General features: G+C 39.1%; 2 protein-coding genes across 4 annotated transcripts in view; one reads left to right on the plus strand and one right to left on the minus strand.

The window, feature by feature from the left end:
• LOC126759048 (anoctamin-1) overlaps positions 1–25,844 on the plus strand; it is a 191,295-nt gene that overhangs the window by 130,397 nt on the left and 35,054 nt on the right. The gene's annotated exons all lie outside the window — the stretch shown is intronic.
• Positions 7,544–20,468, minus strand: LOC126758051 (uncharacterized). Its single transcript, XM_050472045.1, has 3 exons — positions 20,452–20,468; positions 13,943–14,853; positions 7,544–8,049 (listed from the first exon to the last, which is right to left on the minus strand). Exons 1-3 carry the CDS (start codon positions 20,466–20,468, stop codon positions 7,544–7,546), a joined length of 1,434 nt encoding a protein of 477 aa, XP_050328002.1.

Consider the following 25,844-nt stretch of genomic DNA (forward strand, 5'->3'; position numbering starts at 1 on the left):
TTTCTACTGTAACTTTCGCTTAACCTCTTTTGTTTTCATGCTCATATTGTAATAATAATTTATTAATTGAATCAAAAATTTCAAACAGCTGGCAACCTTTTTCAAGAAAATATCAATTTGAATTTTTATAAATCCATAGAGATTGTAATATTTTTCTATTAATTAAATTTTAGTAACTACTAACAGCTAGCAACCCTTCACAAAAAAAATCAGCTTAAACTTCCATAAGCCAATAGAGAGTGCAGTGTTGATTTAATTTTATTAATATAAAATCTTCAAACAAGTGGCAACCCTAAAAAAACAAGTCGGTTATGCTCTACTTTTACGACCGTATCGAAAAGTTACAGCGTTTAAATAAATAAAATGATACAAAGAACAATCAGCACCTATTTATCTAACCGGCTATTACATAACCAAATTGTTTACTTTATTTTCAAAATACCAAATGGTCATTCTCCTAATAATAATATAGAAAGTATGTATGTATCGCAGAGGCAAAAAAGCCAAATCATGAATATTAAATTAAACATCATACATAATTATTATATTAAACCGGCGGTCCAGGTGTCTACATTCGCTTTCTGTTTTGCTTCTTTCCTTTCGTAACCGAAATCATTACTATGCGTTGATTTTATTTTATTTCTTTTTAATTAAGTGTTTTTTCCCCTCGTTTTGCTTTGCTCACTGTTTATTCAAATTTTGGGGATTTACCACAAAACGATCTCATCATAGTCATGGCTTCAGCGCGTGGGTCTTTAGCCTACTATTATGTGCCGGCTCAACAAAAGATACAAAGAAGAAGTAAGGAGAGGCTTAGAGCGAGCACAGCCAGATATAAGGTACTTTCATAATGCAATATATAATCAGTCGAAAGGACGAAATTCGGTGTGTGAGATATTCATTTCCGAACAGAGTTGCCACAGAAAATGCATCAAAACTCTCAACTTTGAATGAAGTCCATTAATATTGGATCAGAGTTGGCATAGATATCAATACAGTATAGAATCTGTCGAAAGGACAGAGATTCTGAATGTGATATATAAAGGAAATTATGGCATGAATTCCGTCTATTATTATTAGATTAGAGATGTCACAGATAATATATCAAAACTCTCAACTTGACATGAAGTCCGTCAAACTCAGATCAGAGTTGCCATTTTCGGTGATCATCAAAACTCAAACTTGGCATGAAGTCCGTCTATCTCGGATCAGAGTTGCTACAGAAAATGTATCACAACTCTCAACTAGATATCAGAACTTTCAGGAATTCTTGATTTCTGAAAGTCCAAATAAGCTGCTAGTATCCTAACTAAACTAAAATTAGATAGCCCATAGTCCGAATTTGAGCTGACCACAATTCAATCCTACAGTCAGAAAGTTGTCGAAACCTGTTTATCCCGAGATTAATCGCTTATGATCTTTTGAATTCCTCGGCCCTTAGTCAAGTTTTATTTCCACCAGTGGTAGTACTAATCTTGCACTGGCCAATGGACGTCCATGCGGTGAGCTTTCCCAAATCTTGCCGAATGCTAATGGCAGTAATCAAGGTAGATAATCTCAAGATTTTTCTCTCTTCTGTCCAGCTTTAGCGCGACTAAGGTTCCAATATCTGGGATCTTATAGTTTCAATCACCCGGGTGACTAGCTGAAATATAATCGCCAATCGCCTAAACAGAATTGTTATGAATTCAAGGCTCTTTGTCGGCACATAGACCCTTCAGAGAGAACTTCAGAGTTTTTTTTTTTTTTGAAATCACAAAGAACTTATCTTTAGCTCTTCAGCTATGATCAACTGGATCAGCATTATAAGCAAAACCGACGCTTATTGTAAAAATGCTGCAATTACTGGTATTGTACTTTTAACATTTGTGGCGTTGAAAGAATTAGATTTATTTAATTTAGGGACGTGGTTATTATCAGATTTCGGCCATTATCGCTGTGTAGTATAAAATACAAGGTTGTGTATATCGATTCGCCTTATCATCCTGACGGCTATAACTGTTTACCATTCTCGTGTACAACCGTTAGGTGAACAAAACTCTTCTCTGTTACCCTCAGCACTCTTGAGAGAGACGCAGCAGCTGCTTAAAGCACAGTTGTGTGGTGTCGAAAATTGATGATGTGGTAATCTGAACTTGACATGCGATGTTGCATTATTTTGCTTCACATTCTTCATTTTTTTCTGCTTTATAAATACATAAATACGCACTACCGCTATATACCTGCAACTTTACCTCATACATATTCAAAAGTTATTGGAAATTTCAAGTAATCACGACTTTTTTGCTTTATGCTTTGCGTGCGCCTAACTAGATTTTGGGCATTTCGTATGATTAATTAGTGTGTTTTAATTTACCGACTTTTACCATCTTTAACTTTAGGCACGAATGTAAATTTTTGTATAAATTAGTAGGCTAAGTGATTTTATAACATTTACTAGTCTGTCGATTTTGTGTTCATACTTGTATGAACCGTAATGACTTTATGACATGTTTTTCTTCGCTCAGCTGGTGTAAGACATTGTTAGCCTAACTAATTAAGCTCTAGTAATTTTTTAATTGACTTTATTAATCTCATTGAATATACAATCATAGTTTGCTGCATATTTCACATTCACTTGATTCGACTTTAAAGACGAAATTTTTGTTAACGGTCTTTACTTAAATGCCAAGAAAACCATCCTGTTCCCTGTGGTGCTATCATTAGCCGGCAGCTCTTCGTTTACTTTGCAGATTTTAGAGATTGGATGCATTTAGAACATCGAAACTAGCCAGGTTAGATAAAGGTTTCTCAGGAAAAAGCTATTTAGGCATGCTCAAGAGTAAAAATAAAGGCTGATCCATAATGAGATTCTCTGCTTTTTTAAAGAAAAAAGCACAGACACTTCAAATTTAACGGGAAATGTTTATTATCATTCTAAGGAATATTTTTGGCATTTAATTTTTGATGTAAGCCCTAAGCCCTGGCAGCTGGTGCTTCTTACTCTGTAAGATAATAATTGTACGAGTATTATTATTTTTCATTTAATAAATAAATAAATAAAAAGTAAAATTTTTGAGGATTATCTCTAACAAATGTTGACCGCAGCTACATCTCAGTTGGTACATCCGTTGAGTCCAATTTTCGATGACTCATTCGAGTGGTAACTGCTACAAGGCTTGAATCGAATCGAAGCGGTATTGTCCGCATGGACTTTGGACTTTACATATACCTACAGGAAAAAGTCTAAAGGTGTGATATCACACGATCTTGGTGGCCAATCGATCGTCACAAAACGTAAAATTATCTGCTCACCGTAGTGTTCTCTCAATCTCGCCGTCTTGTTGAAACCAAATGTCGACGAGATCACGAGCTTAAATTTCAGGCATCAAATAGTCGGTTATCATGGCCCAATAATGGTCACCAGTGACGATTACGTTCTCACTGGTATCATTTTTGAAGAATTATGCACCGACGATTCCACCGGCCCACAAACCACATCAAACCGTTGATTTATCTGGATGAAATGGTAGCTCTAGAATCTTTTCAGATTACTCTTCGTCCCAAAAATGGCAATTTTGCTATTTTCATACCCATTGAGCTAGAAATGGGCCTCAGAACTAAGTTTGGCTTTTTGGAAAAGAAGTAGAATCGAATCTTCTTGGCACAATATTTTGTACTTCTCAATTGAAGCCGACGTAAAATAGAGTCGTTCCAGTCGCTTGGGAATCGGTTCAGCTACGGCTGCTATATTTTCTTCACTGTGTTCATGAAATATCATACATTCTTTACAGATCGTGGATTTTTGTAATAGAGTTGAAAAATTTGTAAACGTTGTTCAGGCATAAGTCTTTACATGATGAAATATTAAATAATACTGAACAAAAATAACATGACAGCTTGATACTACTCATACGTCATCTGTCAAAACAAGGCTATTGAAAAAAGTGCCTCTATCTGGATCAACCGTTACAACGATCCTGTGAAACAAAATAGAAAACAAAATATTTTGTATGGACCCTATTTCCTTTGAATAATAGCAGTTTCGTGTCATTGAAAAGCACCTTTGCCAAAAGTTTCATCGTTTTATTAGCACTAAATTTGTGTGACATTATGCAATTCTCATTCTCTTATTTCCCTCTAGATATTTCTTTGTTTCTTTAAGCGTGCGGTTTTCTTTTCTTTGAACAATCGAAAATTGAATATGAAATCGACTTCATAATTATTCATTTATGCCATGGAGGCCATAATTTATATTCATCGCTTCGAGCTTTATTTATTTTAGTTTTTGCAAATAAAATTACTAATTATTAATGCTGCTCGATTTTTTTGCCATTTTGACTTAAATCTTCTGCGCCTTTTGTCCTCTCTCTCACGCCTCGCGATATGTTGTACAGTGTGCTGTTTAAGTGATTCACAAGTATATACTTTTAAAAACCTAAGTTATATGGTACTTTGATTACAAGCTTATGTCTCTGAAGTACCTAAGATACAACCATTATGTTGTAATATGAATATTTGACTATTATTGATAGTGTTTATACTCGTGGTCTAGTAAACTTGAGGTCGGTTATTTACAATTTATATATTTAGGGTGTCAAGCCATGCAGCCTATACATCGTCACATAAAATGCAAAACAATATATCATCAAAATAAAATCGAAATCGCTGTCAGATATAATAGCCAATATGATAGCCAATATAATAACCAATATAATAACCAATATGATAACCAATATATAATCATTTTATAAGCAAGTTTCTTAGTTTATCCAGTTATGAAAAAGTAGTTTCTGTTATATCGTTTATCCTATCATAACTTTACAACTCCGGCAATGAATTTTATATTAATGAGTAAATGTGGTACCTTTTCGTATCTTCACGTCTCTCAAAGTACTAATAATCGTGCTTTATGCTGAAAGTGTTGGTATACTGCTTTATGGGTTAAGTAACATGTCATTTTCCTTTGCCTTATTTACGACAAATATAACCTATTTGTCTGTCTTATGAATTTCAAGGGAATTCTAGAAAATTTAGTTTTCTGAAATTGAGAATGCTTAGTTCCGTTTACGTTGTGTTTTCGAAAGGGAGATTAAGCATTCCTTTCTTACCCATCCTGCCAACAAATTTGACAGTTCCTAATTTAGATAATGTTTCTGGGCATTCCTCAATGGGTATTTCAAAGAGTTGTAGAAAAAGATATTTTCATGTTTAAGTTTTCTCAGCTAACAGAGCGAATAGATGGGATACCGAAGAATCTCAACAAAAAGTTCAATCCAAAGTAAGCCGCCACAGTAGAAGTCGCAGGGCCTATTGTCTCCTTAACTTTTCCGCATTTATCTCATCAGAGTTTTTGTGTTGTTCGGAGACCATTAAGAGATCGAAACCAGAGACACCTCTTTTATCTTATTTTATTCTTACTTTTACGCCAATTATCTCGTCAGAGTCTTTGTTTTCTTCGGCCACCATGAAAAGATTGAAACCAGAAATTCCATTCAGAGATACAGGGTTTGTCCGGAAAGTAATAGGACTGATTTTCTTCCGCCGCGACTGTACTTCAGAGCGTACGCGCACCGACTGAGTTCGGTAGAGGGCGTTCCTAGCTAACGAACGAGCGGGTGGTCAGTTATCTCCGAGCACCTGGAAAGTCAGGACCAACATTTTCACGCAACATGTTTCTGTGAGTGGTGTAAGCCGAAAATGCAGCGCTCGTAAGAGCAGAGGTACAGACGTTTTGATATAAGCAAGCAGTCTTACCCAGAGGTTGCTTTAGCAAGGACTGGTGTGTTTCGGTTGCACCAGGTCTTTTTGATGAATACCGGAAGAATGAGCAAATCCAAAGTGACACCGATGCTCATTGTCTTTTTTTTACATCAAAGGCGTCGAATTTGTTCTTCTTGGACGAACCGTCAACGCCAAGTTTTACGCGGAAGTCCTCAAGAGACTCAAACGAAGTGTTAATGGGGTCCGACAAGACATCGCAGCCGACTGGATGTTGCACCGCGACACGCCCCAGCTTACACCGCCTTTCTTGTGTACAGCTACCTAACCAAAGCCGGGATCCCAACGCTTCCGCAGTCGCCTTACAGCCTAAATGTGACCAATCTCCCCCCGGATTTTTTTGTTTCCTTACCTGAAAAAGCCGATGAAAGGCAAGCATTTTGAGACGACACATCTCGGCTCTCAAGGATATTCCGGAGAGTGCATTCCGTGACGCCTACAATGCTTGGAAATCCCACTGGCAGCGTTGCATCGAAATATTTTGAAAGTTTTTAAAGAATTGTAACGATTGGTTCAATAAGTTTTTTTAAATCGCCTCAGTCCTATTACTTTCAGGACAAACCCTGTATGCTGGCGGAACCTCAAATCATAGTATATAAAGCATTAGCGCTTCGATCTTACAAATTGAAAATTATTAATGAAATCGGTCTAAACTCACCCCAAACTCGGATTATAATGTACCTTATATTTGTTGTCCACAAAAAGACACTGTAACGTTATTTTTATTATGAAATTTCATATATTTGTTAATTTGTATTGCGAAGCTTTGTGCTTGACCATTGTCTTTAAGCGCTGTCTTCCCCAAATTATCGAATGTTTTGCTCATCTTATATCTTCTTCCCTTTCAAATTGCTAATTTTAATTTTTTTTTATTTTAATTTGAATTTTATTATTATTTTTATTTTTTATTATTTTAATTTGAATAAATTATTTCTCGAAGCTTCAGTATGATCTGATAAGTTGCAAAATGAATTTATTAGCAAAATTGTTGGCGACTAATTGGTGGTTTAATGATTTCAGCACGACTAGGAGATCCAAAAGAGGAATATCGTGAACGGAAAATACCAGAAAAGGAATGAATATGACAGGTTTCTTATTAATAGATCCTACTATTATCCAGCACTTGCAATACAGTAGGGGCTAAGAGACGTTTCAAATAGCCCGGTAATTTAGTCAATTAGCAAATTGTCTCACTGAGTTGTATAGCAATGAGTTGCTAATTGACTCATTTAAGGATAGTTCAAAGATTTCTCTTAATTTAGTCATAATTTTCCTTCGGGAGAGTACAGTTAATATGAACTTAAACAAACAGGTATTGTTTAGTCATTATTTTGACTTAAAATGACTTTTAGTTGAGTTGTCTGACTTGTTTCATTTGCTCAATTAATTGTTGCTAAGGCTGAGCTTGATTGAGAAGCGGGAATTTCCATACAATTAGCGATTCTCAAATCAATTTTTGATTTCCGTGCTCTTAAGTGCATAAACACGCTTTTGCATACTCGTTCATTATATAATACTTGCAGTGCAAGAAATTTAAACACAACTTTATAATATTTATTTTTGATTTATTGTTTTGTCTCTTTCATTCTTTTACACTCTATACTATAATTCGTTATCACTCTTTTTTCATTAAAAAAAATTGTACATTAAATATTCTCAGCGCTTCGACCTTGACCTTCGAAGCACTTAAATAATGGCAGTGCATCAAATCATTTCGATTCAAAAACTCACTTAACGGTTTGCAGGAAACATAATTAGTAGTTGTTGTTGAGCGGCAGCTTACTTACTTCTTTCTATCCCAACCGCCCCAGCCTCCGCTGCCAGCGCTGCTACTGGCACTACTACCAGACCAGCCGCCGCCGCCATAGCCGCCACCTCCGTAACCGCCGCCGCCATGGCCGCCACCTCCGTAGCCACCACCGCCGCCGCCGGAGCTTCCTAACGATATAACTTTGTAGACATCGACATGGCCTCCAGAATGACCACCACCGCCGTAGCCGCCACCTCCGCCGTAGCCACCACCTCCACTGTAGCCGCCGGAATGGCCTCCACTCCAACCACCACCGCTGTAGCCACCACCACCACTGTAGCCGCCACCACCACTATAGCCGCCGCCGCCATGACCGCCTGCCGCGATTACTTTAATGACTTGGACACCGCCGGAATGACCACCGCCGCCGTAGCCGCCACCACCGCTGTAGCCACCACCTCCACTGTAGCCGCCGGAATGGCCTCCACTCCAACCACCACCACCGCTGTAGCCACCACCACCACTGTAGCCGCCACCACCTCCGTAGCCGCCGCCACCACTGTAGCCACCTCCGCTACCTCCGGAGGCAATAACTTTAATGACTTGTACATTGGAACCGCCGTAGCCACCACCGCCATAGCCGCCGCCACCACTGTAGCCGCCGCCACCGCTGTAGCCACCACCTCCGTAGCCGCCACCGCCGCCGCCGAGGCCGCCTTTAAGTCCTCCTAATAATCCAAGAAATCCTGCATTGGTGGTTGCCGTTAGGGCAGAAAGTGCCAACAGGCACACAAAAACCTAAAATGCAAAAATTTTTTATATTTATAATCCTCCGTGCAATGATCTCGCCACCTGCTGAACTCACTTTCATTTTGATGTCGACAAAACGCGCCGCTAAGAACGAATTTTGCACACTAATGTCCGTGCGCGACGAAACTCATCGTTTTATAAACCGTCGTGACTTGCGTTGGAAAAATCTTAAGACTGGACTAACATGTGATTTAAAAAAAAAGAATTATAATAATAACAATAAAACTAGAAATAAAAGACCGCTTACTTATAAGCGAATACTACAATAGAACAATCTTCGGAGTGTCGAAGCTTCATGGTGACTCTTGACTTTCGTTGTTGTTGGACGATTTTTTTACACATCAAATGGCATAGAAGAAGACAAGCAAAAAGCTGCAAAAAAAAAGAATTATTTTATTTTAATTTCGGCTATATGAATTTTGATTAGTATATATGTAGAAATACATGAAGCTTAGAAGGAAACACCCATAAACCTGCTGGTGTACGAATCTTCACCTGAATTCATTAGTCGTACTTGTCCAAAAAAATAAAATGAATTAAAAAGATAAAAGTAGCTTTGCATTCGGTGATTTCGGACATGTGCTACCGGTATATTTTCAGAGTGCGGATTCATAAGGAGAGACGAACAAATGTTCGAATAACTTGTGTAGAAAAAAAAATGTGAAAAATATGCGCAAACTTATGTAAATACAGTAAGCGGCTGCATATACACTGGCTTTTAGGCATTCCGGGAAATGAAATAATTGATAAAAGTACGACTCGTCTTGCTACCGAACCAACACCAGCACCCCTGCAGAAATCCAGAAGCTGAACACAATTTTCGACGGTTTTCATTCGCTGTTTGGCTTGTGGCGCCGTCCTGTTAGAACCACATATTGCCCAAATCCATATCATCCCATTCGGGCCACAAATATTCGTTTATCATTGAGTGGTAGCGATTCGTATTCACAGTAACGTGCCGATCTTGGTCATCACGTAGGAAGTACGGCTCAATGACGCCGCCGGCCCATAAACCACACCAAACTGTAATTTTTTCGGGATGCAATGGTGATTCATGGAGTACGTGTGAATTACTGTCTGACCAATAATGCATATTTTGATTATTGACAAAGCCATTCAGCCCGAAATGAGCCTCATCGCTGAAGTTGATTTTTCGATGAAAATCTGAATAATTTTCAAGTCATTGCTCAGCCCAATTCACGAACATACTACGACGATTCGGATGGTCAAGCGGCTTCAGTTACTGCGTGAATTTGATCTTGTAAGGATATAGATCAAGATCTTTTCGCAAAATTCGAAACTGAGATGTCCAACACTTGAGAACGACGTCGAATTTTGCAAAAATATTTTGGTCTACATCCTTAGAAGATCAAATTGACGCAAGAACTGAAGCCGCTTGAGACTGAATTGGGTCTTCCTCAATTGATGCGCCAACGACAGCAATATTCTCGACATTACGGGCACTGCTTAGTCTCACTGGCCTCAAAACATTTTGCACTGTGCCTGTGAATTCAAATTTGTTCACTAGAAGCTCAACTCTTGATCTGACAGGACGATTATGGCGACCATAAATAGTACGTCGTCTTAAAGTTGGGGCCACTGACTCCGAATTTTGGTAGTAAATTGTAGTAATTTCAATTTCAACTCGTTGTTGGATCGTATATCTTTCCATGATAAAATCGCAAACCCTACAGAAGAGAAATGTTGAAAGGGCGGGGAAAAATATGGCATCGTTTGGTGCCCCTATCGGTCTACTATTTAAAAAAAACAAACATTATTTTGCCTTCTTCACCATTTCTGTGAGTAAAAGGTGGTACTCATTATTTAAGTGTTTCAGCTAGCGAACTTTTGTTGATTCCCTTCAAGTTCATTTCGCGATCTCAGCGAGACAAACGCTTTGACTACTTTTAAGAAGCAATTAAATGCAAAAAAGAACTAAAATGCTGTAAGTTTATATTTTTATTTGAGTTTGCATAACACAATACCTCAAGCGGTAGTATTATCTGCTCAGAACACCATGCTTCTGCAGATATTATTATGAGCAGCCCAAAAGCAAAACAAACACACAATTTGTCCATGTGTCTGGAACACGAATTTCTTGCATAAATTAGACTATAAATTACATAAACATATAGAGCCGGATTGACTGTCATTTTTGGGACTTTACAAGCCACAATAGAAGAAACAAAATAACGTAAACAAACAAGAAAACATATGTGTCAAAAACTTGAAGTAACATAACTCGAAATAAGTCGAAGTAAGGTAACTGAGACTTATTGAGTCCTTCTGAGGCTACTTGTGGCATATTAACTCGTAAAGATAACTTTGAATTGAAACTATCAAATTAGACCGAAATGTAGGTAAAGGCGAGCCCTGATCTACAACAAAAATCATTATGGTATAGTTTATTACCTTAAATCGACTTATGCTATTTTAACAATTTGCTACAGTTATATTTAGGTATATTTGTTGACACACCAAGCTTTTAGAATATAACATTAACTATGCTAAGTTTAAAAATCCTGTCGATTTGCATATTTACCTTTTTAAAAAATTTATTCCTGCTCTACAGAAACATGGGGCAGATTGGTACTCGTATAATCATATATTTAAGAGTATATACATTTATACAAAATTTTTCCATATTCGTCGAAACTAGTTCAAATTCGAAATGTGACCGTACTTTATTTGGATTTCGAAGGCAGCAATTTGTTTCCGTTTTGGTTCATTTTTGTGTCTTGGCGTGGTGACCGGCTTTATTAAAGACTAGCAGTCGCCATTGCCTGAAACAAACATGTTACAAAACAATTTAGTATTTAATATAGTCGCACATACCTACATATATACTATAAACACAAATTCTATATATATACATACTGTGGGCAAAAAATAGCAAGACGATATTTAAATTGAAATCGTTCAAAAAGCCATTTGTCGTAATACTTTTTATCTAGGTTGGTATGACTATCAGTGACATCTGTAGCAATTGTCACATCAAAAGAATCATTAGTATTTAGTATACGTTTGGTTGTCTGAATTACATAAAGTGCATTCTGCGATTTAATTGTTTGTCGCAAGCAAATGTTTTTGATTAGTAAAAATTATTCAAAGAGGGTCGCGAACGCGTTGAGGACGAACCACGTCCAGGACGGCCATCCACCTCAATAAAATAAAGAAATTGGCGGTTGAAAATCCAAGAGTCTAGAATTGTGGGCTGAAAACTCTTGGTTTTGGCACCTTCTTCTTCGTGAGTTTTGCGCTAAATTTTCAACCAATATTGTGGCGCAAACGACCGTTCCGTCCGTTGGGTCAATTGAAAACATTAAACAAGAGAAGTACAAGTCGAGTAGAAAATCGTTCGACTGTCTGTTGTGTTTGCATCTTCTCGACGTCGAATCTTCCTTGTGTTTGTTGACGTGCGTTTTTTGCTGCACAGAGGCGTGTGCGTATCTTAGTGCAACAAGATAGTGATCCGAGTCGATGTTAAACCACGGAGCGTACGTACGTCTATGTGTCTTGCGTCTATCACAACCTGATCGATCGGGTTGTTGGCTTTTCGATCCGGAGACAACCAGGTAGTTTGATGAATTTTTCTATGCTGGAATCTAGTACTACAGTTCACCATGTTTCGGGTTCAGCCCCAACCCATTTGGGGATGCGGAGGCTGCCACATAGGCTCGCTCAAAGCGCTCATAGAAGACATCTTTGGTCACATCGTCCTTCTCTTCCGTTGGAGCGAGGGCGCAAATCGGCGATATGTTGAAGAACTTCACTTTGATTACGTCTAGACGTTCATCCACCGGGGTGAATTCCAGTACTCGCCGACGTAGTCTTTCTCCCACAACGAATCCCACACCAAATTTGCGCTCTCTTTTTATGGTCAGAGTAGTAAATGCGACAAGGACCTACTCGCTTCAGTCCTTGTCCTGTTCATCGTGTTTCTTGGGCGTCAACCAGCTGAGCAGCGTCACCTTTCCAATTAAGGGATCGGATATTCCCGGATTTATGCCCTTGAATTGTAATCTTTGACTGGTTTGTGGGGGTCGTCATCTAAAGGAGGGTCTCTCATCTGATGCTGCTTTCTTCTTTTCATTGGTAGTGCTTTTACGTGGCGGGTCACAAATCCAGCGCACAACCCTGGGGAGGGGATGTTTTCGCCTTCTCACTTTAGCTCGCCTTCAAACAGATTTTTTTTTTTGGCTTCCTAGAGAATACTTGGCTTAAGATCGGAAGTCGTGAGCTGCTTGAGCCATATGTAAAAGAATCGTTTCTGGCCACTCCCAAGTGAATGGCGCTCAGAGAACTTTCCTCATTTGCGTGAGCTTCTACACATGACTTCATCCTCCAAATCTGACCTCAAAATTACCGGAACATAAACGAAACCAAATTTGCTCCTATATATGGAATGTAATAGCCCAAGGTGTTAGAAATCTTACTAAAATTTAATAAGAAGAGAGAGGATTGAGTGAAAAAGTAATGTCACTCTAATAAAATGACGTCTTGATGTCGGTTGCATCCCACTAGACTTTATTCGCTGTTATACCGCTTCTAATTATATATTGTTCTCTTTTTATCAAAGTATATTATATGTACAATGTAAAACTTTTCGGAACCTTTATTTTAGCTCAGTCCCAAAAAATGCATATTTTGTTGCACGGCTCTTTTTTTAACTTGATTAAATTTTCTTTTTATGTGAAAGCTTTCGAATTAGACGCCGGAAACATGTGTTTATGTGCGCAAATATGGGAGCTCCGTACGTCTCAATCGCATTTCCATACAGCTGTGTCAAAAATCCATGACATAATAACGGCTAACGGGTTTCTCTTCCTCTTTCGCCGAAACTTCTCATAAAAAGTGAAAGGTCCAATTGGCCCCAAAACGCAAATTAGATTTCAACGATAAAAGTGACTTACAAATGGCTTTAATTTATGACGATGCCGATTTCAGAAGCATTGAAGGCACACTGAAGAAACTTCCGCGACTGCGCGCCACCACCAAAGCGTTAGAGGGGCATAATGAGATAATGAATGATAACACATAAATTTTTTATTAATTTTTTTTTTATTTTTATTTTCAACTTGTTATATTTTGATAACAATAAAAAACAATAACAACATTAACAACGTCTACGAACTCACGTTGTTGCTCAACAGGTACATTACAACAAAAATGTGGTTCAACATTTACACTTAGACAGCTAAGAGAGATGTGAGCATGCAGGTAGATAGGTATGTTTGTATATCACAATACGAGTAGGCATGTGGAGAATGCTTATGAACTGGCGAAGAATGGCACTTCACACGCACCTAACGGTACAGCATACGGATGTAAGCGCGCGAGTTGGTGTGCGTGTGTGTGTTTGTGTGTAGGAGGAGGATATAGGAGAAGTGATGCAGCGCGGGAAGCGTGGAGTGGAAAGAGTGATTTATATACAAGGTAGCAGTGCGCAACCATGACGTAATAATCATTCAGTCTCAGTCATTGGCGAATGGCTGCGTGGACTGCTTTTGTTTGACTTATTTAGAAAGGACTCATTGCGCTGCTGGCGTATAGTACAATATGTACAAATGCTTTATGGCATCTAAGGTGCTTAATCCCAGCCACCGCCACCGGCAGCCCAACCGCCACCACCACCAGCAGCCCAACCGCCAGCACCACCGCCATAACCGCCGGCATCACCGCCATAACCGCCAGCGCCGCCTTCACTGATGACCTTGATGATTTTAACTTCACCGCCAGCGCCGTGATCACCATGACCACCATGTCCGCCATGACCGCCGCCGTAGCCGCCATCGAAACCACCATGACCGCCATGACCGCCTCCGTAACCGCCATCGAAGCCACCAGCGCCGCCTTCCTCATGCACGACCTTGATGATTTTAACATCGCCACCGTGTCCGCCATGACCGCCACCGCCGCTGTATCCACCGTGACCGCCATGACCGCCGCCGCCGCTGTAACCACCATGACCGCCATGACCGCCGCCGCTGTATCCTCCATGACCGCCGCCGCCGCCGCCTCCGCTGATGACTTTCACGATTTTCAATTCACCGCTGGTTCCGAATCCACCATTGAAGCCGCCATCACCGTGACCGCCATGACCACCATGTCCGCCATGACCGCCACCGTAGCCGCCATCGAAGCCACCGTGTCCGCCATGTCCGCCATGACCACCATCTCCGCCATCGCTAATGATCTTGATGATTTTCACTTCGCCGCCGCCGCCACCGTGACCTCCGTGACCGCCACCATAGCCGCCATCGAAGCCGCCGTGACCGCCATGACCGCCATGACCACCATCAAAACCACCATGTCCACCGTGACCGCCGTCACCGCCACCATAAGAGTAGCCGCCGCCGCCGCCACCGCTACCACCGCCAAGACCCAGAAAACCTGCTTGGGCTGTGGCCACCACAGCTAAGATGCAAACGAAAACCTGCAACGCAAAAAAAACCAAAAAGCGTGAGTAAGTAAACCGTAATCCTTTAGTGTCAAAGTATTCCAAGAAGGATGTGAGCTTCAGCGGTCCGTACCTTCATTTTGTTGTAGTTTGTGCTTAGATTTTGCTACGTGTAAGTTAGTAGACGAGGTTAACCAAACACCAGTTGTGAAGAGAACTGTGTAACTGATGACTTTCCAGTGTCATCCACCAACTTTATATACCATGAATGTGCGCTGTTGTGGAGCGCTGCGCTTAGCCAGCTTAGCCGCGCTCTCCAAAGCCAACGGCGCTGCAGAAAGAGAAGCCAGAAGAAATGGAAACAAAAAGAAATCGAAAGTGTTTGTTGCATTCATCCCGCGATTTACAATAATTTTGCCTAATAAACAGGCAAATGATATGCACGAACGGCGGCTGCGCTTGCTGGTGACCGAAGACAAAACGATTATGTGTAGCAGTGTAGTAAGCAACAACAATTATGCCGGCTAAGCAACGCAACTCTTTATCACTTTGATTTGTTTTGCTTCGTTTTTGCTACCTCTTCTGCTGCTGCTGCAGCCTTTACATTGGCCTCTTCGGTGTCTTTTCGTCTTTGGTTGAACTCTGCGATGCCAAATTCGGCCGAAACTGGTTCAAACCATCGTCGCTAATGTCGGTTACGAAGGTGCAAGTGGTGAGCGTATTTCAACAGCATCGCGTGGATTAATTTGGAAGCATGTGTGTGTGTTTGCATTATGAAATTTTGTCGAAAGAGGAAATGCCCGGCGCGTTGTTGATGAAGTTGAGTTGAAGATGCTGCTGAGAGCTTGAAATATTAATCCAAGTCACCGATGAGTTGGAAAAAATGTTACGACAAGCGTCGGAAATGCATATGTATGCGTGTTTGTAAATAAAATTATTTGAAAGTTTCTTTCAAATATTCAAAAAAGTGGGTGTATTAAGCTTCAAGTAGCCAGACGGTTTTCTTAATTACGTTAATTTTCATTATAATTGAGCAAAATTAGTCTCGAGTTTCGCTACTTCATTCAAGATTTGAAGTGCCGTAAAACAGAGTTGTCAAAAAATGTTCAAGAATACTGAAAGCTTTGTAAGTTCAAGAATACTGAAAACTATGTAAGTTCAGGAATACAGAAAGCTTTGTAAGTTCAAGAATACTGAAAGCTTTGTATGTTCTAAGCTAACTCGTGTTCCATGAATTGCTCGTCATGAGAGCTTCCACGCCTGAATCACTGCTACTAATCTATTTTCAATGAACACTTGCCCTGATCTTATCTTGATGACCACATATTTTGTCGCAAAGCCTATGATGCAGCTCTTTACAATGTTTCTATCAGAGCTAGGCTATAGCTCTTTTCCTTTCCATAAGCGATGCTAGTTACATATGAGTTCCTTGAAGTACACAATATCCCCTACTTTCAATTCTAGTTAAGAGAGTTCTACTTTGCTCTGACCATCCAGTGATGGATTTCAATTAGACCCAACAATGATTTTTATAAGCCGAATAAGGTATTTGTAAGTTTGCCACGGTATTTGTAACACCGAAAAGGAAACGTCGCAGACCCTATAAATCAATGTGACGAGCTGAGCCGATATAGCCATGTCCGTTTCTCTGTCCATCTGTCTGTCTGTAAAAATACGAACCAGGCAGATAACGATCTAAATTCTACAGCCGTCCTTTTTTCACCAAGAAGCTGCTCATATAGCGGAATGACCGATATGGGTCCACTATAGCAAATAGCAAACTGAACAACGGAATAAACTGTTTGTAGAGAAAACTTGACTTGATGACGACTTTACGGACACTGCCTCAGAGCAATCAACCATCAATGAATGGTATGCAAAGTTTAGACGTGGTAAAATAAGCACCGAAGACGGCGGACGCGCTGGACGTCCAAAAAAGGTTGTTACCGACGAAAACACCAAAAAAAGTCCACCAAACAATTTTGGATGGCCATAAAGTGAAGTTATTCGAGGTGGAAGGCTCTCTAAAGATATCAACAGAACGTCTACATTATATCATGCACGAATATTTGGGTATGAGAGAGCTCTATGCAAAGTGCGTGCCGCGCCAGTGAGCCAGTGACCAAAAACAAGGACAAGTTGATGATTCGGAGCAGTATTCGGAGAAGTTCAAGCGAAATAAACCCCGAGTCGAGATTTGAGTCGATATGTGAAAATGGATGAAATATGGCACCAACGTTTCACTCCGAAGTCCAACCGACAGTCATCCGAGTGGACTGCACACGATGAACCCGCTCCAAAGCATGGAAAAACGCAGCAGTCGGCAGTAAGACTATGCCGTCTATATTTTGAGATTCGCATGGAACGTTTATTTTCCAGATCTGGCTCCCAGCGACCATTTCTTGTTCTCAGACCTCAAAATAATGGCATTTTCGTCGAATGATGAGGTGTTCACGGATACCGAGGCCTCTTTTGAAGCAAGGGACAAATCGTACTACAAAAATAGTAACGAAAAGTTGGAGGGTCACTTTAATCAGTTGCCACGAAAGGAATCATGTTGAGTAAGAAACATGAACTTTGCCAAAAAAATGTGTTTTACTATGCTAGGCCGGGGTCTTTTTAACAGTTAATAATATTAATGACTACTTAATACTTAATACTTAACATCTCCAATAACTATTAAATTCCGTTTACTTTTCGACCAGAGTGTATCGTATCTAGTATCTCCGGGGTCGGTGTGTCCCAAAACAAATAGCAGCGTGTGCCCCAACATTTATTGCCAAATAGCTTTAATCAGCCTGATCGGCAACAAATGACAATAAAACAACAAAAACAAACAACAATGTCAGAGCGTAAGCCCCACAATCTGCATATCACACACACACACTCTCACAAATACATGCAACGCATTTTACTTCACTTCAAAAACAACTTTTTTGATAAAAAAAAGTATTGATTAACAAATTCGAAATCGCTTGCGCTTATGAAAGGCGTTAGCTTACTACAACAACAGCAACGCTGCGTGGTAACATCTTTCCATCTCTTATGTAATAAAAAGGCAACAAACGGACTTAACAGCATTTCCTTTTCGTTTTTATTTGAATTTTTACTTTGGTGCGATTTATTACCGCCACACACACACACACACACATGTCTCTATAATAGTCAGTAGAGCGGTTGATCAGTCGGTTATGCGGCTAATCATTAGACACACTTACAGACAGCGTCTTGCATTTGTATGTAAGCATGTATGTATGTATGTATGTTTTGCATTTATGATCCAATCTTGTTGAAAGCGATTTCGTGTCCGCTTAAACTCTGGCAGCACTGCAAGACCTATTAACACATTGACAGCTGACAGGTTATTGTCCCTTGAACTGATTATAGTTTGTTGTTGCTTTTGCACCAATTCCTATTAAAATAATGCTCATTTCATTATAAAAAAGTAATTTGTGAACTCTTGCAACTTGTTGCTGCAGAGTTTTGTTCATTTAACGGTTGTACGTATCACCTAAAAATAATCCAGTTCGATATAGAGTAATATACATATATATAAATGATCAGGATGGCGAGAAAAACTGAAATCCGGTTGATTGTCCATCGGTGCAAGCGATACCTTGAGTACAAATTAAAATATCTGAATGAAAAAGTGCTGCTTGGCAAAAAGTGAGAACTAGTCCGTAGAGGGGCATAATCGGACCACTGCCACGCATTGGCAAGGGGCACCTTTGGGCAAAAATTTTGTAAAAGGGGGGGTGTCGCCCTCTAGTAGCTTTAATGTACATATCTCCTTAACCCTATCCAACTTCGCTCAGAAAAAATAGTTTAAGGACCCCAACGGACACTGTAAAATTTATGACATCGTGTGATAACCGCGCTCACTCACCATATAACGATTAGGTTAAAAACTACTAAAAGCGCCATAAACCAACAAATAAATACTTCACAGACTCTATAGGAGTCGGGGCCAAATATGCAGAATGGGCGTATGTCAGGACCTACTCGAGCGATATCGACCAAATTTGTTATATAATGTTACCCTAACATTTCTTTGTTCATGGTCGAAAACTAAGGAAGCCGGTAAACTAACGAAATCGTACTACAACCACGCCTACTTTCCATATAAAAAAATTTCCATTTTCCATTTGATTCTTTCTCTTTCCAGAATGCAAATCAAGCATTTTAGATAGATTTTCGAACTTCCTGTTGACTTCATACCGCATATATCGACCAATATTTGAGTTATCTCAATGAAATTGGGTGAAAACTTGACCTAGACCCCTTTCAACTAGCAAACCTTATGCAGCTGATGGTATTTTCTTGGCTTTGATCCTGACAAGTTGCAAGATCATTTAAACCCGGGCTTAAGCTTTCCTTAATTGTTTTTTAAGCGTTTTAATTAATCGATAAGCATTATATATAAACAAGACCCATTAACACGTTTTCTGATAGAGTGACCCATGATTTCTCCCATCTAGCATATATCGGATATTGCATGAACACTTGGCCGTAAAAAAGGTTTGTTCTCGTTGGATCCCGGTTCTTTATTTGACAATCGCTCAAAAAAGGTTCATGACATGGATTACTTTGTAAAGAAATGCTGAAAAAATACGATCGCGGTGCTTCAAAAGACGCTTAAAGATCGTCAAAAAAATTTTTTTTCGTTGATAAATAGCCGAATTTACATTATTTGGCCAGAAAAATATATAGCTGGTTTATAATGTTACTTTAACATTTCTTTGTTCAGGCGTTAAAACTGATCTTGGTGGCCAACTTACATTTCTTGAAAACTAACGAAATCATAGAATCACAACCACGCCATCTTTTCAAAAAAAAAGTTGCCATTTTCCATTTTTGGCTTTCTCTTTTAGAATCAAATCGAAGCGATCGCCATTATCGTCAACGTTGCGTCCAACAGCATCTTTGAAAAAATACGGTCCAATGACCAGCGTACAAACACACCAAACCTTGCATGCAGTTCTTGAACGGTATTTGCTCTTCACCCCAAATGCGGCAATTTTGATTTCCTGACATTTGAAAGATCATTTAAAAATTTGTCGATAAAAAAAGCGGATTTTCTGCCAATTCTTTTTTAAGTCTTGATTTTTAATTAAAGAAGCCGCGGTCAACATTATATATAAAGTAGAGGACCAATCTAACGTTTCAAATAAAGAACCGATGAGATTTTGCAAATTTTGTGCGTTTTTTTTGAAAAAAGTTATCAATCTTAAAAAATCACCATCTATATGATTTCTATTAGTTAGATTATAACTATTAGTTAATGAGAAATAGCATTTTTTTTAAGAAACTTATATTAGTTTAAAAAAGAAATGGATCATAAAAACATTTCGTGTGTTAATAAAGCTTTGCGTTGAAAAAAGATTTGCTAAGTTGGAAAGAGGCGAAATGGGCACCAAGGACAATGAAGGACTGTGCAAAGTGGGTGCCTCGCAAGTTCATAATCTAACAAAAACAACGAAAGTTTGTCTGGCGATTTTTACCAAGGAAACAAATTTAACAACGAATGTGCTTGATATTTTGTATTTACTAGGTGATCACGGCTACGGAATCGTTGAAATGTTGCAAAAGTGTTTGGGTAGTCCACTTTATAAGAAGTCGTCATGTCATCGAAATTTTGCCTCTTGGGAGCCGTCCACCCAACTCTGTAAATGAAGAAAACATCGACACGTTGGCAAGAGAGAGATAGCAGCGGATCTCCACATTTCCTTACAGATCGACTTCAATCATTTTGATTAATGTTTTGCAATGCTAGACTTGTACAAAAAATGACGTCAAAACTATTCAACAATCTAGCAAATTAGACGAAATTTAAAAGAACAAAATTTGCTTAAGGCACTGAGCTTTAGGCATCCCAGTTGAGGCTTATAACAAGTGTATGGAAAATTGAATTAATCGTTGTCCTGCTTGTATTGGCTCAAGAGTTTAGTTTGTAAGCCACAATAAAGACTGTATTAAAATATGTAAAAACTTGAAATTTGGTCGATATAGCTCACAAATTCTATTTATTATTTATTTAAAAGATGATTACAGTTGAACTTGCCTAACTCATATCTCCATAATCCACAAAAAAACTTGAAGTTATGAAGAAAATTTGCATGAAATTTGACTTCTATTGTCAATTCAAGAGTTCGAGTTATGGCAGTTACACTGTACATACTATTTTACATGGTTTTCATTATGTCAAATTCAATGACGAAAACCCATAAAAGTACATTTCACACCAATTCAATTTTATGCGATCAATTTGTGACGAAAAATGTTGGCATAAAGTGCTTTACGAATGAAATATCAACAAATTTTATTGATCGTCGTAAACTATCATTGATTTTTATATCATAAAAACATTATAAAACTTTACAAATAAGATAAAATATTTGGTGAATATAGCAATTTGAGATAAATGTATATTATTAAAAGAAAACAAGAAAAAACGTTAACTTCGGCTGCACCGAAGCTATTATACCAAATTATATCCTTCACAGGTGCATTTCTTTTAGTACCTATGTGTTCAGTTTGTATGGAAGCTATGTATATCGATCTGAACAATTTTTTCGGAGATTACATTGTTGCCTTAAAAAATAATCTATACCAAATTTCGTGAATATATCTTGTCAAATGCAAAAGTTTTCCATACCAGCATTTGATTCCGATCGTTCAGTTTGCATGGCAGCTGTATGCTACAGTGAGCCGATCTGAACAATTTCTTCCGATATTACTATATTTCTATGAAGAACAACTCACACCAAATTTCGTGAAAATACTTTGTCAAATGTGAAAGTTTTCCATACAAGAACTTGATTCCGATCATTCAGTTTGTATGACAGCTATATGTTATAGTGGTCCGATATCGGCAGTTCCGACAAATGAGCGGCTTCTTGAAGAGAAAATGACGTTTGCAAAATTTCAAAACGATATCTTAAAAATTGAGAGACTAGTTCGTATATATACAGAGAGACGGACGGGCATGGTTAAATCGACTCAGCTCAACATACTGATCATTTATATATATACTTTATGGGGTCTCCGACGCTTCCTTCTGGGTGTTACAAACTTCGTGACAAACTTAATATACCCTATTCAGGGTATAAAAATGTGGCAATATTAGGCAACATCTCTATTGACTTAGACACCGCTGACGGCGTTGCTGATGCTTGGGCATAATTCATAATTACAATTAAAATATTAAAGATTTGCGCTTAATTATTTCTCCGAGCACAAAATGACTAGAAAAAGTTTATCTTCAAATTCATGCCACAAAATGAACACACAAATTAATTATATACTTACATATGAACTTGTGCTGTAAGGCCTATGCGGCACCGTAGGCAGGCAACATTATCAAGCCACAGGGGCAAATGCTGCATAACTGATTGCTGGCGAAATGAAAATCAAACTTTACATCCGGCCAACCAATGTTCAATTTGTAAGAAACTCTTCTCAAACTTAGATATGATACCCTGTTGATTTTCATAATACTTAAATCAATGAAGCTATATTGAAATGATCTACGATAAATTAAGTAAACATGTCAACAACTACAGAAAGCGCCTTTGGAATGTTCATTAGATGTTGATACATCTATGCATATATAGAATAGGTCCAATGAGGCTACTAATAATGGAAATTGGTGTAACTATATTCTGGATTTCTGGTTGTGTTGGCGTAGAAAGCAAGAAAGAGATAAATTGTTTCTAGAGAAATAATAGAGGCCTCGGTTTAATCACCCATTTATGATGCCAAAGTAAGCACGAGATAGGCAACAGCTAGGTAGCACAAGGCTCTGGCCAGATGCATTTGGCAATCAAAAGATGCGACGGGACATATACGACCAGCGCGCAAGAGAGAGCTACGGCTATTCTGCGGGCGCACCAGTGTCTATCCGTAGTCGTACACAACCCAGCTCGCTTGGGGATAGTCGAAAGGCAACTGTTTACTGCGCACTAAATCAAGTGAGCTATGGCTTCGTTCGCGAAATGCAAGTCTCCGGGGGCGGACGGTATCTTTCCAGCACAACAGGGAGAGCAGATTCCACTGCCACACCTTGTTCGACTGATGTGGGATAGCCTTGCACTGGCGCATATCGTTGAAAAATGAAGGACCGCGAAGGTGAGCTTCATACCCAAGACAGGATGGACGGAATATTAAAAGACGCTGAAAATTGTTTACAGAGCAGGCAGATCAACTACCGGTTAATTTCGGAGGTACAGAGTTCGCTGGAAGGAGGGGAAGTAATGTTCTTTACTTTTGACAACACGACTCACAGCAGCGTAGCCAGAACACTGGAGAAAAAGGGATGTGGTAGCAACGGTCTGCAGATGGATGGAGACTGTACCGCGCTCCAGAATAGCTAAAGCCACAGTAGGGGATGCCAGGATTTGTCTCGGTACTACAAGATGCTGTTCACAGGGTGGAATTATATCCCCCTGTTATGGAGCCTTGTCGTGGATGACCTATTAGTACTGGATATGCGGATGATGACATTGTTATTATAGCTACAGGCAAAATGAGTAAACTCTCTACGACTTAATACAAAGCGGTTTAAACCTGGCTAATGGATGATGCAGTTGGGTTTGAGCTGAATATTAACCACTCGAAGACGACCATCGTCCGGCTTACGAGACGTCGGTCCCTGCCCGGCCTCACGAACCTAACCCTTGGGCGCAGAGCGGTATAGATGACTAATATGATCAAATATTTTGGTCTCACACTGCAATCCACTATGCGGTGGAAGTAGCATTTTGTACAATCGATTAACTTGTAAATCCTGGAGCTAAGGCCAAGGATTGTCAGGTGGTTGTACACCGGTGGCTTGAGCCTCAAAAACCTCGCAGACTTTAATAGGGCTCCAACTATCGACATTGCAATGACTCACATGCAGCTGCATGTCGGGGACCATGCGCGCATACCCGACGGCAGCACTTGAAGTCATGCTTGTGCTCACACCACTTCACCTCGTAATCGGTCAGGTTGCCAAATACACACTGCTTCAAATGACAGCAGAAGCTTTTGGCAGAGGTAAGGTAATTTCATCCCAAAGGAGGAAGGACTGCAGACGCAGTTTTATCTTAGGCAACATACCGCTGAAATATGAAGTCCAAAGTATGGACTTATTATTTTTATATTTCTCTCAGTGCCCTTAATGAGTATGACTTCATTGAATTGTATGATCGTTTTGTTATGTTGCACTTGACTTGTGACAGACAATTTTTCTTGCAAGTTTACAAACATATGTATGTTTCACATATTTGAAGTTTTGCCAATTTATGAACATTTTGCACATTCACTCTCTTTTCGCACATCATTTCGCATACAACATACGAGTACAATAGTTTTTATTACACTTCAATCCGTCAGCTTCCTCAAGTTTAAAGATTCATGCGACGATTCCATTCATTTGGCATGTTGACCCCCTCTGGTTTGGGGCTTACGGAAATCATTACACTCTCACTATATCTGATAAATGGCTTCCTGTTGTTGATCTTTTGTTTTTTTTTTTTTGGGGTAAAAGTAATCGCGAATTTTAGCAACGTTTTCTTACTTTTGTTTTACTTCTTTTGTATAGTCACGATGATTAGAAATTTTAAGGTTTAATAACAATTTAATTTCCTCCTTTTTATACATAATTTACAGGGTATATGTAAGTAGTATAGATATGTATGTATATGTTATATGAAATCAAGGTAAGCATTCAGTGACCATGAAGTGCTCTCTCTCTCATGACTGTGGTGGAAACTCGATACATAAAAAAGCAACTTCAATACAAACCCAAATTTCAAAGTAAAAAATTTAATTTCACAATTAATACCTTAAAATAGTAGAGGGGAGAGATATTCTTGTCAACTGAAAGTAGAAAAGGTAGAGTGCCTGTCTTACGACATACCTAGGCTTTAGTGAATCATTGTGACACCACCGGAACTAATATTTCCTCACACTATTGTCTCCTCTCTGACCCAGTGCTTCTGGTGAAGTTCATCAGTACATGTAATTTCATATTTTCAACCTCTGGAACGTCATGCAGAAACTCACGACCAATAGTTGTGATCGATTATTTTGTTTATTAATTTTAAAACTTAACCACAACTCCTTAGTATGGTGTAACAGTACAATACTTGGAATTTCCGGTCTATCATCTATCACAACAGCGGAAACGGAACTCAGGCATTTCTTAAATATGAAATATTTGGCGTCTCAGGGTGATGGTTGTGAAAAAGAAAACAAAATGAAAGATTTCTTGTCTGAAGAAATTCTTCTTTTCTGGCGTAGAAACCGCTTACAGGGTTGTAGCCGCGTTAACAACAGCGCGCCAGTCGATTATTCGTTTTGCAATGTGGCGCCAATTGGAGACTCCAAGCGAAGCCAGATTCTTCTCCACCTGGTCTTTCCAAAGGAGTGGAGGTCTTCCTCTACTTCCCCCGGCGTCGAATACTTTCAGAGCTGGAGTGTTGAAGAAATTACTTTCTTAATTAGTGTTGTCCGTTATTAGACTCACTCGATTGAGTTTCCACAATTCTTCTTCTTCTTCTTAATTGGCGTGGACACCGCTTACGCGATAATAGCCGAGTTAACAACAGCGCGCCAGTCGTTTCTTCTTTTCGCTACGTGGCGCCAATTGGATATTCCACAATTGCATCTGCTATATAGCGCACAAATACATACACATTTACATATTTATATACATATTTGAGAGCCAAAGTAATTGCAATAAACTCCCAACGTCAAGCGGTCAAGGTTATTGTAAAGTCCATCCAAGTGGATTTCAAACGAAATCAGTATCAACACTAGCAATCTCTGCACACCCCACATAAACAATATATAATGTGAAATTACGAAATATAAAACAATAAAGCGAGTCCAATTGATCATCAATACTAGTTTGCCCAGCACTTCAATTTGCGGCTTACGGAGTAGACGTCACTTTCATTGCTTTTCCTCCAAACTCCAAAAATTATCATTTGTTTTGTTTTTATCCGCAAGGTGACTTTGCTTGAATTATTTTGTGCATACATACATGCGTGTGAACTTGTTTGTAAGTATGTAGATATTTATGTCAATTACACTTCAAACTTTTTTCTATTATTTTGTGTGTTAACTGAGCTGAGCGTT

Source organism: Bactrocera neohumeralis, chromosome 5 (genome assembly GCF_024586455.1).
Source record: "Bactrocera neohumeralis isolate Rockhampton chromosome 5, APGP_CSIRO_Bneo_wtdbg2-racon-allhic-juicebox.fasta_v2, whole genome shotgun sequence".
Lineage (NCBI taxonomy): Eukaryota > Metazoa > Arthropoda > Insecta > Diptera > Tephritidae > Bactrocera > Bactrocera neohumeralis.